At 39.5% G+C, this 14018-nt stretch overlaps 1 protein-coding gene across 3 annotated transcripts in view; it reads right to left on the bottom strand.

Moving 5' to 3' along the window:
* The window catches only part of TENM1 (teneurin transmembrane protein 1), a 777022-nt gene that overhangs the window by 62353 nt on the left and 700651 nt on the right, over nt 1-14018 (bottom strand). For all 3 annotated transcript variants that reach the window (XM_082376913.1, XM_082376912.1, XM_082376911.1), the window contains one exon: nt 13373-13527. In XM_082376913.1, coding sequence (XP_082233039.1) covers nt 13373-13527 — 155 coding nt within the window. The remainder of the gene's footprint in view (nt 1-13372; nt 13528-14018) is intronic.

Here is a 14018-nt window from a genome sequence, read left to right on the forward strand (position 1 = left end):
AAAAAGATATTCCATGCAAATGGAAATCAAAAGAAAGCTGGAGTAGCAATTCTCATAACAGACAAAATAGACTTTAACATAAAGACTATTACAAGAGACAAAGAAGGACACTACATAATGTTCAAGGGATCAATCCAAGAAGAAGGTATAACAATTGTAAATATTTATGCACCCAACATAGGAGCACCTCAATACATAAGGCAAATACTAACAGCCATAAAAGGGGAAATCGACAGTAACACAACCATAGTAGGGGACTTTAACCCCCCACTTTCACCAATGGACAGATCATCCAAAATGAAAATAAATAAGGAAACACAAGCTTTAAATAATACATTAAACAAGATGGACTTAATTGATATTTATAGGACATTCCATCCAAAAACAACAGAATACACTTTCTTCTCAAGTGCTCATGGAACATTCTCCGGGATAGATCATATCTTGGGTCACAAATCAAGCCTTGGTAAATTTAAGAAAATTGAAATCATATCAAGTATCTTTTCCAACCACAATGCTATGAGACTAGATATCAACTGCAGGAAAAAATCTGTGAAAAATACAAACACATGGAGGCTAAACAATACACTACTTAATAACCAAGAGATCACTGATGAAATCAAAGACGAAACCAAAAAATACCTAGAAACAAATGACAAGGAAAACACAACAACCTACAACCTATGTGGTACAGCAAAAGCAGTTCTAAGAGGAGCGTTTATAGTAATACAAACCTACCTCAAGAAACAAGAAACATCTCAAATAAACAACCTAACCTTACACCTAAAGCAATTAGAGAAAGAAGAACAAAAAAACGCCAAAGTTAGCAGAAGGAAAGAAATCATAAAGATCAGATCAGAAATAAATGAAAAAGAAATGAAGGAAACAATAGCAAAGATCAATAAAACTAAAGCTGGTTCTTTGAGAAGATAAACAAAAGTGATAAACCATTAGCCAGACTCATCAAGAAAAAAAGGGAGAAGACTCAAATCAATAGAATTAGAAATGAAAAAGGAGAAGTAACAACTGACACTGCAGAAATACAAAGGATCATGAGAGATTACTACAAGCAACTCTATGCCAATAAAATGGACAACCTGGAAGAAATGGACAATTTCTTAGAAAAGCACAACCTTCTGAGACTGAACCAGGAAGAAACAGGAAATATAAACAGACCAATCACAAGCACTGAAATTGAGACTGTGATTAAATATCTTCCGACAAACAAAAGCCCAGGATGAGATGGCTTCACACGCAAATTCTATCAAACATTTAGAGAAGAGCTAACACCTATCCTTCTCAAACTCTTCCAAAATGTATCAGAGGGAGGAACACCCCCAAACTCATTCTATGAGGCCACCATCACCCTGATACCAAAACCAGAAAAAGATGTCACAAAGAAAGACAACTACAGGCCAATATCACTGATGAACATAGATACAAAAATACTCAACAAAATACTAGCAAACAGAATGCAACAGCACATTAAAAGGATCATACAGCATGATCAAGTGGGGTTTATCCCAGGAATGCAAGGATTCTTCAGTATACGCAAATGAATCAATGTGATACGCCGTATTAACAAATTGAAGCAGAAAAACCATATGATCATCTCAATAGATGCAGAAAAAGCTTTTGACAAAATTCAACAACCACTTATGATAAAAACCCTCCAGAAAGCAGGCACAGAGGGAACTTACCTCAACATAATAAAGGCCATATATGACAAAGCCACAGCCAACATCATCCTCAATGGTGAAAAAGTGAAACCATTTCCTCTAAGATCAGGAACAAGAGAAGGTTGTCCACTCTCACCACTATTATTCAGCATAGTTTTAGAAGTTTTAGCCACCGCAATAAGAGAAGAAAAAGAAATAAAAGGAATCCAAATTGGAAAAGAAGAAGTAAAGCTGTCACTGTTTGCAGATGACATGATACTATACATAGAGAATCCTAAAGATGCTATCAGAAAACTACTAGAGCTAATCAATGAATTTGGTAAAGTAGCAGGATACAAAATTAATGCACAGACATGTCTTGCATTCCTATACACTAATGATGAAAAATCTGAAAGAGAAATTAAGGAAACACTCCCATTTACCATTGCAACAAAAAGAATAAAATACCTAGGAATAAACTTACCTAAGGAGACAAAAGACCTGTATGCAGAAAACTGTAAGACACTGATGAAAGAAATTAAAGATGATAGAAACATATGGAGAGATATACCATGTTCTTGGATTGGGAGAATCAACATTGCGAAAATGACTCTACTACCCAGAGCAATCTACAGATTCAGTGCAATCCCTATCAAACTACCACTGGCATTTTTCACAGAACTAGAACAAAAAATTTCATAATTTGTATGGAAACACAAAAGACCCCGAATAGCCAAAGCAATCTTGAGAAAGAAAAACGGAGCTGGAGGAATCAGGCTCCCTGACTTCAGACTATACTACAAAGCTACAGAAATCATGACAGTATGGTACTGGCACAAAAACAGAAATAGGGATCAATGGAACAGGATAGAAAGCCCAGAGATAAACCCACACACATATGGTCACCTTCTTTTTGATAAAGGAGGCAAGACTATACAATGGAGAAAAGACAGCCTCTTCAAAAAGTGGTGCTGGGAAAACTGGACAGCTACATGTAAAAGAATGAAATTAGAACACTCCCTAACACCGTACACAAAAATAAACTCAAAGTGGGTTAAAGACCTAAATGTAAGGCCAGACACTATCAAACTCTTAGAGGAAAACATAGGCAGAACCCTCTATGACATAAATCACAGCAAGATCCTTTTTGACCCACCTCCTAGAGAAATGGAAATTAAAACAAAAATAAACAAATGGGACCTAATGAAACTTAAAAGCTTTTGCACAGCAAAAGAAACCATAAACAAGACGAAAAGACAACCCTCAGAATGGGAGAAAATATTTGCCAATGAAGCAACTGACAAAGGATTAATCTCCAAAATTTACAAGCAGCTCATGCAGCTCAATATCAAAAAAAAACAAACAACCCATTCCAAAAATGGGCAGAAGACCTAAATAGACATTTCTCCAAAGAAGATATACAGATTGCCAACAAACACATGAAAGGATTCTCAACGTCATTAGCCATTAGAGAAATGCAAATCAAAACTACAATGAGGTGTCACTTCACACCAGTCAGAATGGCCATCGTCAAAAAATCTACAAACAACGAATGCTGGAGAGGGTGTGGAGAAAAGGGAACCCTCTTGCACTGTTGGTGGGAATGTAAATTGATACAGGCACTATGGAGAACAGTATGGAGGTTCCTTAAAAAAGTAAAAATAGAACTGCCATACAACCCAGCAATCCCACTACTGGGCATATACCCTGAGAAAGCCATAATTCAAAAACAGTCATGTGCCACAATGTTCACTGCAGCTCTATTTACAATAGCCAGGACATGGAAGCAACCCAAGTGTCCATCGACAGATGAATGGATAAAGAAGATGTGGCACATATATAGAATGGAATATTACTCAGCCATAAAAAGAAACGAAATTGAGTTATTTGTAGTGAGGTGGATGGACCTAGAGTCTCTCATACAGAGTGAAGTAAGTCAGAAAGAGAAAAATAAATACCGTATGCTAACACATATATATGGAATCTAAAAAAAAAAATGGTTCTGATGAACCTAGGGGCAGGACAGGAATAAAGACGCAGACATGGAGAATGGACTTGAGGACACTGGGAGGGGGAAGGGTAAGCTGGGACGAAGTGTGAGAGTGGCATGGACATATATACACTACCAAATGTAAAATAGATAGCTAGTGGGAAGTAGCCACATAGCACAGGGAGACTAGCTAGGTGGTTTGTGACCACCTAGAGGGTTGGGATAGGGAGGATGGGAGGGAGACACAAGAGAGAGGATATATGGGGATATATGTATATGTATAGCTGATTCACTTTGTTATAAAGCAGAAACTAACACACCATTGTAAAGGAATTATACTCCAATAAAGATGTTAAAAAAAATTTAAAAATAGAATAAAATATTGAAAAAAAAATTACCATATTTCAGAGGAGAATAGAATAAATGATTCAAAAATAGATGTTGTTTTCCTCAAATCTAGATATGGCAACTAGAAGCATTGTTTATTTAGTGCTATTTTGTAATTTTCAGCCATAAACGCTAATGGATCACTCCTTTACAGGTGAGTAATGTGGAGAGTCACTAGGGACTCCTAAAGTCAACTTTCTTTATGGTTCTTGGTGCTGTTGTCAAATCAGAGTCTGAACAACATTAACTGCCATCTCATGCTGTGTGACAGTATAATTTGATTGCTATATAGCTGAAGGTTTGTGAAACCTTCTTTCCACATGCCACTCACCTAACTGGTGGGGCAAAGGAAAACAAAAGCTAAGGTTACATGTAATGCCATATGACCTCTCTCTTCACTTCTGATTAACACCAACAATTTACAGTTGCAGGTGCTTTTCAGAATACAAAGGTCTTTCATATTTGTTTTCTTGTTTATCACAATAGCCTTAGGAGACAGTATGGGCTTTTATCCCACTTTCTATTGTTGAGGAAGCTCAGACACAGAGACTTTAAGTAACTTGCCTGAGGTTGCACTGCTAATAAATGGCAGAATCTGGACTCACACCCAGGACTGGCTATGTTCTTTCTACTAGACATGCTACTTTAGTCAAAGGGAAGTGGGTGATTAGGAAATTGTCCAGAGAACTAAAATATGCCTTAGTACTCCTGAAGAAGTGAATAATTGTTCCAGGCTTATAAACGTGTCTGACAGGAAGTTTGCTCATTTTTAGTCAATTGTCATCACTCTCTAATTTAAGTACTTTCACATTTAAGGTTATCGATATTTTGAGCTCTTTGAGAAGAGCATGGCTAAGTTAGCAGCGCCTTCCTGCCACGGTTGGTGTAGACTAAGCTTCCTCTTTACCTTAGAGAGTAGCACTTCCCCCTCCCCCATTTTTACGTTCATGAGCCTTTGGATCCGCGGGAGGGACTGGCTGTGACTGATGTGGGTTGACAGAGTGCACGTGGCTCAAATGAATAGAGCAGAACATTCCTGCCTTAGGATGCTTATATCTGGACTGCTGCAACAACCAGCTGCCGAGCAGCAAGACTGCTGCACTACTGATGCTGTCCAGGCATGAGAATAGGGAAAGAAAGTGAGAAAATCCATTGGAGGTTTGGTCGGTATGAGTTTATCATTATTATTGTAAAAAAAAAAAAAGCCACGCATAACATTTTTACCATCTTAACCTTGTTTAAGTGTGCAGTTCAGTTGTGTTAAGTATATTCACATTGTTGGGCAACAGATCTCTAGAGCTTTTTCATCTTGCAGTAATGACACTCTATACCCATTAAACATTAATTCCCTCTCTCCATTCCCCTTGGTATCTACCTTGCTACTTTCTGTTTCTATGATTTTGACTACTTTAGATACTGCATATGAGTGGACTCATACAGTATATGTCTTTTTGTGACTGGTCTATCTCACTTTGCATTTCCTCAAGTTTCATCCATGTTGTAGGATGTGACAAGGTTTCGTTCTTTTTAAAGGCTATATAATATTCCATTGGCTGTATGTACCAGATTTTCTTTCTCCTGATATGTTTTAATACCATCCAATTCATTATTTGGTGGTCACTATAGAAGTGGTTGATTCAGGGACTTCCCTGGTAGTCCAGTGATTAAGACTCTGCACTTCCACTGCAGGGCGTGTGGGTTCGATCCCTGGTTGGGGAGCTAAGATCCCCCGTGCTGCAAGGCGAGGCCAAAAAAAAAAAAAAATGTGGTTGATTTAGTTGTTTAAACTAACCAGCCAAATAGGATGAAGTAAATGGTTGGCACAAGGGCTGTCAAATAACTTTTTTGGTTTCATTTTACTACTTCCTGGGCCTCATTAATCTGCTCTTTGAGCCATTCTCCACTCCCTAAACTTCTCTTATCCTTTTTGTCACCTCTCTTTTACTCCCACCTAGCTGTCCCTGCTGCCCACTGCCATTGCTGGCTCCTGATAGAGGTGTTTACAGATATTTCAGATAACTTGCTTACATCTTCCCTGTCTTGCCATTTACCAGCAAGTCACTCCTTCCTTCCACCGCACATCCCTTGGTCTGAGTTATCTGGAGTGTGGCCACAGACCGTTTCTTTGCTGTGACAGTGAGATAGGTTCCACAGTCACTGAGGCATTGGGAGGGTGTGGTGGAGGGGGTGGAGGGGGTGAGATTTTCATCTCTGCTGCCAAGAACTTTTAAAATAAACTTTCTTTTTTTTTTTTTTTTTCTCCCCGGGAAACCCCTTTATTCAAGCAAACTTATTATAATTCATATTTTCTTGATTCCCTACAGAGCTTCACAAAATTCAGAAGTCTGTCCCTGCAGGGAATTTCACTTGTAATGGCCTTCATTCCAAAGATCTAATTCTGTTCTCTTTTAGTGTGCACATGGGAGAGTGACGGAAGTGCACAAAGAAAGGCAAGTAACCCCTGAAGAACTTGAGTTTCAGTATCATCCGTATCACTCAGGGTGATGGAGGACATTCTGTAGAAATGAAAATGTTGGCAGGGGAGAGAGGAAGAGATGATGAGGCACATTAGGCAAGAGTTTAAAAAGGGGAAAAGAAGGTGCCTTTTCTGTACTAAAACTATTGTTTCTTTTCTTTGTTCTCCCTGGATTGCTGTAACTTTTCATGCATGAATGTTATTATATGTAGTTTTTCAAAACAACAGGAAATGCTGAATCCACTTGTATAAAATTGAATTGACATGTAGATTTCAAAGAGGAGGCTTATATTTCTCCTTCTATCCAGTTGTGGTTAGGGTATCTGAGACTTGCAAAAAATTTAAAGAACAATAGAAAAGAGCTTTTCTTCAGGCACGTAGAGACCTGAAGACTATCAGTGAAGGCAAAGGTCCGCGGCCTGGGGCAGGTGGTATAATGCAGATGGATGAGAGAGAGGAAAGTTTTGTTTCCTTTGTTAAACAGAATGACCACAAAGAACACTGAGTAAAAGTTACTCAAGTCCAAGATGGGTGAAGGGACTGTAAAATAGCACCAAACTTCTTTAAACTGAGTTCAAGTTTCCTGGACAGAAAGAATTACCTCTTAGAGAGAATTGCAAACGAGTTTTTAGAACCAATTTTTACAATTACTGAGAAATACTGGGCAGTAGAAGATGTGTTGGACGATTAGAGGTGGTTAAACATAGGCCTGACCTCAAGAAGAATCCGAAGATGTGCCCCACAAACTGTAAGGAGGGAACCTGATGTTGATTTAGGAAAGGTCTTGGAATGGGTTATTAAACAGTTGTTTTTTAGTTCTTAGATGAGGAAATGGTGTTTATAGATACTATGGCTGGAAACAAATTATGTCAAGGTATTCTTATTTTCTTTTAAACAGAGTTACCAACTTGGTAAGGTTTCTCATGATACCTTTGTGGATTAGTTAGGGAAAGTATAGGTGAGTGTAGTGGCTTTCAAGCTTGTTTTGACTGTGACCCTCAGTAAGAATTATATTTTAGACCATTATTCAGGATATACAATTGAAATAAAAGTTTCATGAAATAATACTTATTTACCCTTACCACATATGATGCACTCTGATTTTTTTTGTTGTTCTATTTCATTTTTCTTGAAAGCTGGTCATAGGCCATCATATTGCTTTCCTGATCCACTGTGAATCACAACCCATAGGTGATAGTTCAAACAGATGGATTCACAATGTAAGAGATGACTACACTAGTGGTGCCACAATTTCATCTTGGCCTATCTATCCGTCAATTTTATCATGGATGAAGACATAGAAGGCATTCATCAAGTCCATAGGCGACACAAGGCTGGGAAGGGTAGTATTGGATACTCAGACAAACACCTCAAAGTGTGCACATTATGGACAGTGGGTCAACAGGATTATCTGCATACAAGAGGTCCATGTTGCTTGTGTATCTGCTATTGGGCTGATATTGGGGAGAGCATTAGGCTGGCTCCAAGGAGTAAATCAACTCTCAGATTTGCTAGCACACCAAGAGACTTGGTCTAACTCCCAATTCCATTCTAGTCAGGCACGAGATGGAAGTGAGTTACCAGAGCAAGATGATTCAAAAGCAGCAATGGAAATAAAGAGCCCAATCTCTTCATAATCAACTCATCTCCTGAAGTGAAAGGCCTGGTTGTTTATAGCAGTGCTTACAATGGGCGGTTATGCTTCAGAGTTTATACCGAGAGTTCAGTTTCACATTTCAGTAAATCAAAAAAAGATATTGATTTTGAACAAATGGCTGATTTTATTGTCAAAGCAAATTTCATTTCTTGAGATGATTAGATTTTACTAAACTCTTTCCTAAGTGCCACTAAACACACATTCTGTGAATAAACAGCATATTCCTCAACCAAATGACATTTGTCACCCGCTAAATACAATTATATTTGGTCATCTCCAGTTGTCATTGAAAATGCAGAAGTGGGAAAACTGCACACTGGGAGTCAGAAAGTTTTTGCTCAACTCTTGGTTGTCTCACTTAATAAGTCTACGGTCATAGCACAATACATAACCCTTCTGACTACCAGTTTTCTTCTCTGTAGATGGGGAGGGTGGTTTCTTCTCTCAAGGGTGGTTGGGTAGTGGAGATAAAATGGAACAGTGTGAGTAAGATGTTTAGCATAGTTCCTGGCACATAGTAAGCTCTCAATAAGTAGTAGCAGTTATTATTAGAATTAACAGAAGGAGAATATTCATAATCTGCTGAGGATTAGGGCACGCTTTTCAGGATTGATTCTTCCCAGGGGCTCAGGTTTGCCTCAGAAAAGAACAGAAAACAAAGGCATCACGTCCCAGCTTCCAAAGGTATTATACTATGCTAGCATTAATGGGCCTTCCCATGTTGGGGACTTTTTATTTTTATTTTTTCTGTGGGATCTTAGTTTCCCGACCAGGGATCGAACCCAGACCTCCCAGGCAGTGGAAGCGCCGAGTTCTAACCACTGGACAGCCAGGGAATGCCCAGGACCTTTTGGTTTTGAAATGCAGGGAGAGTAACAAGGAACTTTAGCAGTTGGGTTATATTTCTATAGAGAAACCTTCATGATGTTGTAAGGGACCTTGAGAAAACAGTTGATCCATCTTCCTGATTCCAGAGAGGCCTGTATTCCAAGCATTCATAGATTACTGCTATCCACATTTGCTTTAAAAGTTTCAGAATGTGGGGATTCTATCAGATCTTTTGATAATGTATGATACTGCCACATTGTCTTAGAATCAGTAAGCTCTTCATAAGGTCTGATTCAAATCTTCATGCTGCAGCACAGGCCTCTATTTTTTCTCTTGCCTGTGCCTGTCAGCAGAATCTGTGTGCTCTCATTTAGACATTTGTCTCTACCCTCACCCATCAATATATTTTGATTTACTGAAATATAAAACTGAGCACTGTGTAAGCTCAGCTGGATCACTGTAAGTACTACTATAAACAACTGGGGCTTTCCTCTTGGAAGGTGTTATGAAGCTCCCTACTCAGCTTTCTCCCTTCCAGCTCAAGACAGCCCATGTTCTTAAGTAAAGTCATGGGAAACCTAAGTCCCCAATCTGCCACCATTGTCTAAACAGACAGTGGAAACTCTGTCCATAGAGGCTGAGCATCTGGGAAGCTGTGCCACACGCTGGCTTCCTCGCGGTACACACTTTGACCCAGAGCATTTCCTTTGGTGTCTTCCAGGTTTTGTCCACCTGTGCCGCACCTGGGTGCTGATTTGCTTCAATGCCAGATCCTCCCCCTTCCCAGCCAAACATCTCAAAAGAGTGATCTATTTTCACTGTCTTCATTTCCTCACCTCCCACTCTACCACTGCAGTCCAACTCCAATTAAATTGCACTGTACCAAAGGCACTCTTATCAGAGTCACGAATGCTGTCCAACCAAGTGGCTTCTTAAAACAACAACAACAACAAAAACACACCTTATTTTACGTGACCTCTAAGCAGCATTTGATATTAACCGTTCCCTTCCTTTTGAAAAGCTTGCTTCTCTTGCGTTTTTGGACCACATGCATTCCTGGTTTTCTTCCTACTTGTCAGGTCTCTTCATCTCAGTCTCCTTTTTGTGGGTTCCCATTCCTCATCCTTCTCTTGAATATTGTTATCGTTGGAGTTTGGTCTGAAGCCTTCTCTTTTTTTCTGCTTATGTACCTTCCCTGGAAGATCTCACCCACTTCCCTATTTGCCATTACCATGGGATAAAACTGATAATCCCAAATCTCATCTCCATTTTAGGCCTTGATATCCAATTGCCTGCCAGATGTATTTACCTGAACACACAATGGTACCTCAAACTCAGTTTGCCCCCAGATTAACCCCTCACCCAACCCTCACCCAAACCTGCTTCTCCTCTTCTTGTATTTCTTATCTCAGTGAATGGTACCACTATACACATACTTCCTTAATTCCAAAACTGTCAGTCAGCAAGTTCTTTGATTGTAGCTCCAATATTTCACTAATCTGTCTAGTTTTCTTAATCCACACTGCTGATACTTTAGGTTTGGCCGTTATCATTGCGTGCCTATGTAACCTGCATGAAACTGAGCAGCTTCACGGTCAGGGTCATCACGGGGTTGTATCTCAAAGAAATATCACCTGAACAGCCAAAAAAAAATTGGAAAGCAATTTAATTTGCACTGAAGTTTCTTGAAAAGGGACTAATCATTTATTTATTGATGTTTTGTCCCTGTCACACCTATATTGCTTTGACTGCCTCTTAAGTGGTCTCCCTGCCTCTAATACTGTTTCCCTCCACTTGATTCTCTATACTACAGCTAGAATGCTCCTTTAAAAATGAATTTCCATGTTTAAGGCTATTTTAAAAATGCATTTTCCTGCTTAATGCTCTCATTGGCTCCCCAATGTCCACTGGATAAAACTGGAACTCCATCATGCTTACAAGGTCCTTCACCACATTGTCCGCACTTAACTCCTTCATATTCTTTGTACCATAGTGTCTTTTTCATATTGGTATATATGTTAACTATGCCTGCTGAGCACTTACTATGCATGTCCAAAGAAGGTACAGTGGGAAACTCGTTGGATACATAGTTTGGCGACAGAGAGCGGATTATATATTAAACATTGTGATATTAAATTCCAGGAAGGGAATGAGACCACAGAGAGGATTAGAAGCATTAGGGAAGGGTCCCGTGGAAGAGGTGAGGTGTAAGGAGGGTAGGGAAGGGGATTTGGACCAGCAGAAGAAGTTCCAGTCTGAAGGATTGGGGCCACGAGAAGCAGGCTCCTAATAAAAGTGGAAGGTCATACTCTGGACACTGAAGTAGACATCAGTCCAGCCTCATTGTCCTGTGCCGGCCTAAGAGGACAAATGCTAGATACTCTTTAGGGTGATTGAAGCACACAACACGAAGTGATGGACAGCAGCGGAGAGAGAAGCCAGATAATTTGGACATGAAGCCTGATTTCTCTCCCAGGCTGTCCTGCTGGTTTCTAACATGTACCCTGACCCACCCCACTTAACTCTCCATCTCCTCCCCACTCCCCCCAAAAAAACGACTGTTTTTCTCAAGCTGATGTTGTGTAAGGAAAAGGGAAGGGGGCTACTGTCAGGGAAACTGAGGCTTGGAATGAAATGCCATAGAGAAACTGTGACTCTGTCTCCTGTTCAGTGGGCTGCACTCTACATGCCAACCTGAAAGGGATGAGGTAGCTTTTACGGTGGCAATTATGGCTTGCGAGGTGTCGTGTGAAAAAGAACCCTTCTCACAGTGATGAGGATCCTATGTTTGCTCTATTTAGACAAAGAATTCTCTTTTCAGCATAACTTTCCACACAGAAAGAGATAAATTGTTTAGAGCTGACTGACTGCAATACTAAGTGTTCTATTTTAAGTTAAAACTATCCCACAAGTGAATCATATATGTGCATCTTCTCTCTTTCGTCCCCCTCCTCCATATAAACACATTCACGCCCTTCCTCACTACCATAAATAATGCTGCTTTTGCTTGCCTCCCGCAGGACTTTGCATCGTGGAAAGTTAGGTTGCTCTAGGACTTGATAGCCGGATCCACTCTTATCTCTCTTAAAGAGGGTTCATTCATTTTGTCAGTTTTCCAGGCCTTCCAATTCCTATTTTATTTTTGTAGTTGTCTCTATTTGACTATTTTCTGAGGTTCTGGGGTGAGGCAGGGGCACCCTAACTGTGGAGAATATTGCTGGTTGCCTACTGAAGAGCAATCCTTCATTCCTTGCTAAGAGAACCCTGATTCGGGTTCTAGAATTAGGTAGCAATCTGCTCAGGGAGGTTGACCCAGTTCCAGAGGGTCTGAATCCATTTTGGAGATCCCATTTCCCCTTTGCCAGTGACTCACTTCTGGCCAATGTGACACCAGAAGGAAATCTGCCGGCATCTTTGCCTACTTCTGGCCATCTCACTATGTGAATTAATGAAGCCTTATTGTTCAAATCACTTTTAGTTAAGTGTCTTACTACTTGCAGTCAAAACCATCCTCTCTGATACACTAACCAATTCTAAAACTCTCAACTTCTACTGTGATTCATTTGAAAAGACAAATAATCTACGTCATCAGAGTCACAGATTCATGGAATGTTAGTTTGTAAGTCCCTTTGATGACTGTCTAGTCTGTTTCCCTCACTGAACATACCAACTGCTTGTGTCTGCAAACTAAGAAAGTCATCCACAAGGTGCTGGGACTGTGCTCTATGCTCTGTAATCTCTACATGCCTAATCTTGATTTTGCATAATTCTGGTAAAATCAGAATTTTGAACTCAGAATTTTGAACTCAGAACTACACTGAATTTTCCCTTTTATTCTCATTGGCAAAAGGCTTTCCTAAATACATGTAAAATACATCTCAGAGGGAATGTTGCTTTTACTTCAAAAAAAAAAAAACCCACAAAAACAAACAAAAAACCGCCCTAGAAATAGCTATTTACATAGACATGAATAATAAGTCATGCTCATATATTCATTAAAAAAGATTTCCAGACTTTAGTCGTCAGTACTCTTCCAAATGTGAGTTATTGTACTATTCAAAAATAATAAAATTACATATCTTGGACCATAGTCAACAAGTGAAATTGGCCTTACCCTCTAATTGATTCAAATCTGAGAGACTTTAATGTTCACGCCAACATCCCACCCAGTGTTACTCCCATCCTAGTTTACTCTTTTCTCTCAACTGAGTTTTTCTGAGGAGGAGAAAAGTAACTTACATAAAGAGAAACTTCTGCTATCTGGTGTTATAATGGATACGCCAGGCTTCCTTTCTACCTAATTTCTGTATGAGAAAATTGTTATCCATTTCCATGATGCCAAATGGTGATAGCGCTTGAAAACCACTGGTGCCTACCTGAGTGATGTCCATTCCCGAGTCACAGCTCAGTGGCTGCGTGGAAGTCAGACCGTTTGAGCCGATTACAGTTGTGATCACAGCATTCTCATCAATTCTCCGAATCATAGTCCCATCCACAAAGTAAATGAATCCATGCCTATCAACTGTGATGCCTGTTGGGGAAGAGCAATTGAGCATTAGTAGTCTAGAGGGCCACATTTGCACCAAGATCAGTATTTTGAAAGAAGCCCTAGAAATGAAAAGGCATTTTAAAGACATATGGATTCAATTTTGCTCAGCACAGACAGAACAGTAACGGGAGAGGTTTGTTTGGACACACATTCACTCCTCTGTGTATTGAGAAGAAATGACAAAATGTAATATGCGGAGAGAAAGCCAGTCTAATAATTTTGTTGTCCAGTTTTACATTTCCACCCCCCTGATACTTGCTTACTCCCACAAACAGAAAAAAAAAAAAAAAACCTCTAAGACAAATGGGAAAAGACAGGGGAGGCAGTGTATGTTACATTTCTTTTAGAGTGCAGATGCATAGGCCGCTGCTTATTTTCATAGTTGCATTAGAAATAACTGACTTGGAAAGCATTAAAATTATTTTCATCAATTCACACTCAGTTAACAGAGTCTGTAATAATTCTGATAAACT

Source organism: Balaenoptera borealis (assembly GCF_965194805.1).
Source record: "Balaenoptera borealis genome assembly, chromosome: X".
NCBI lineage: Eukaryota > Metazoa > Chordata > Mammalia > Artiodactyla > Balaenopteridae > Balaenoptera > Balaenoptera borealis.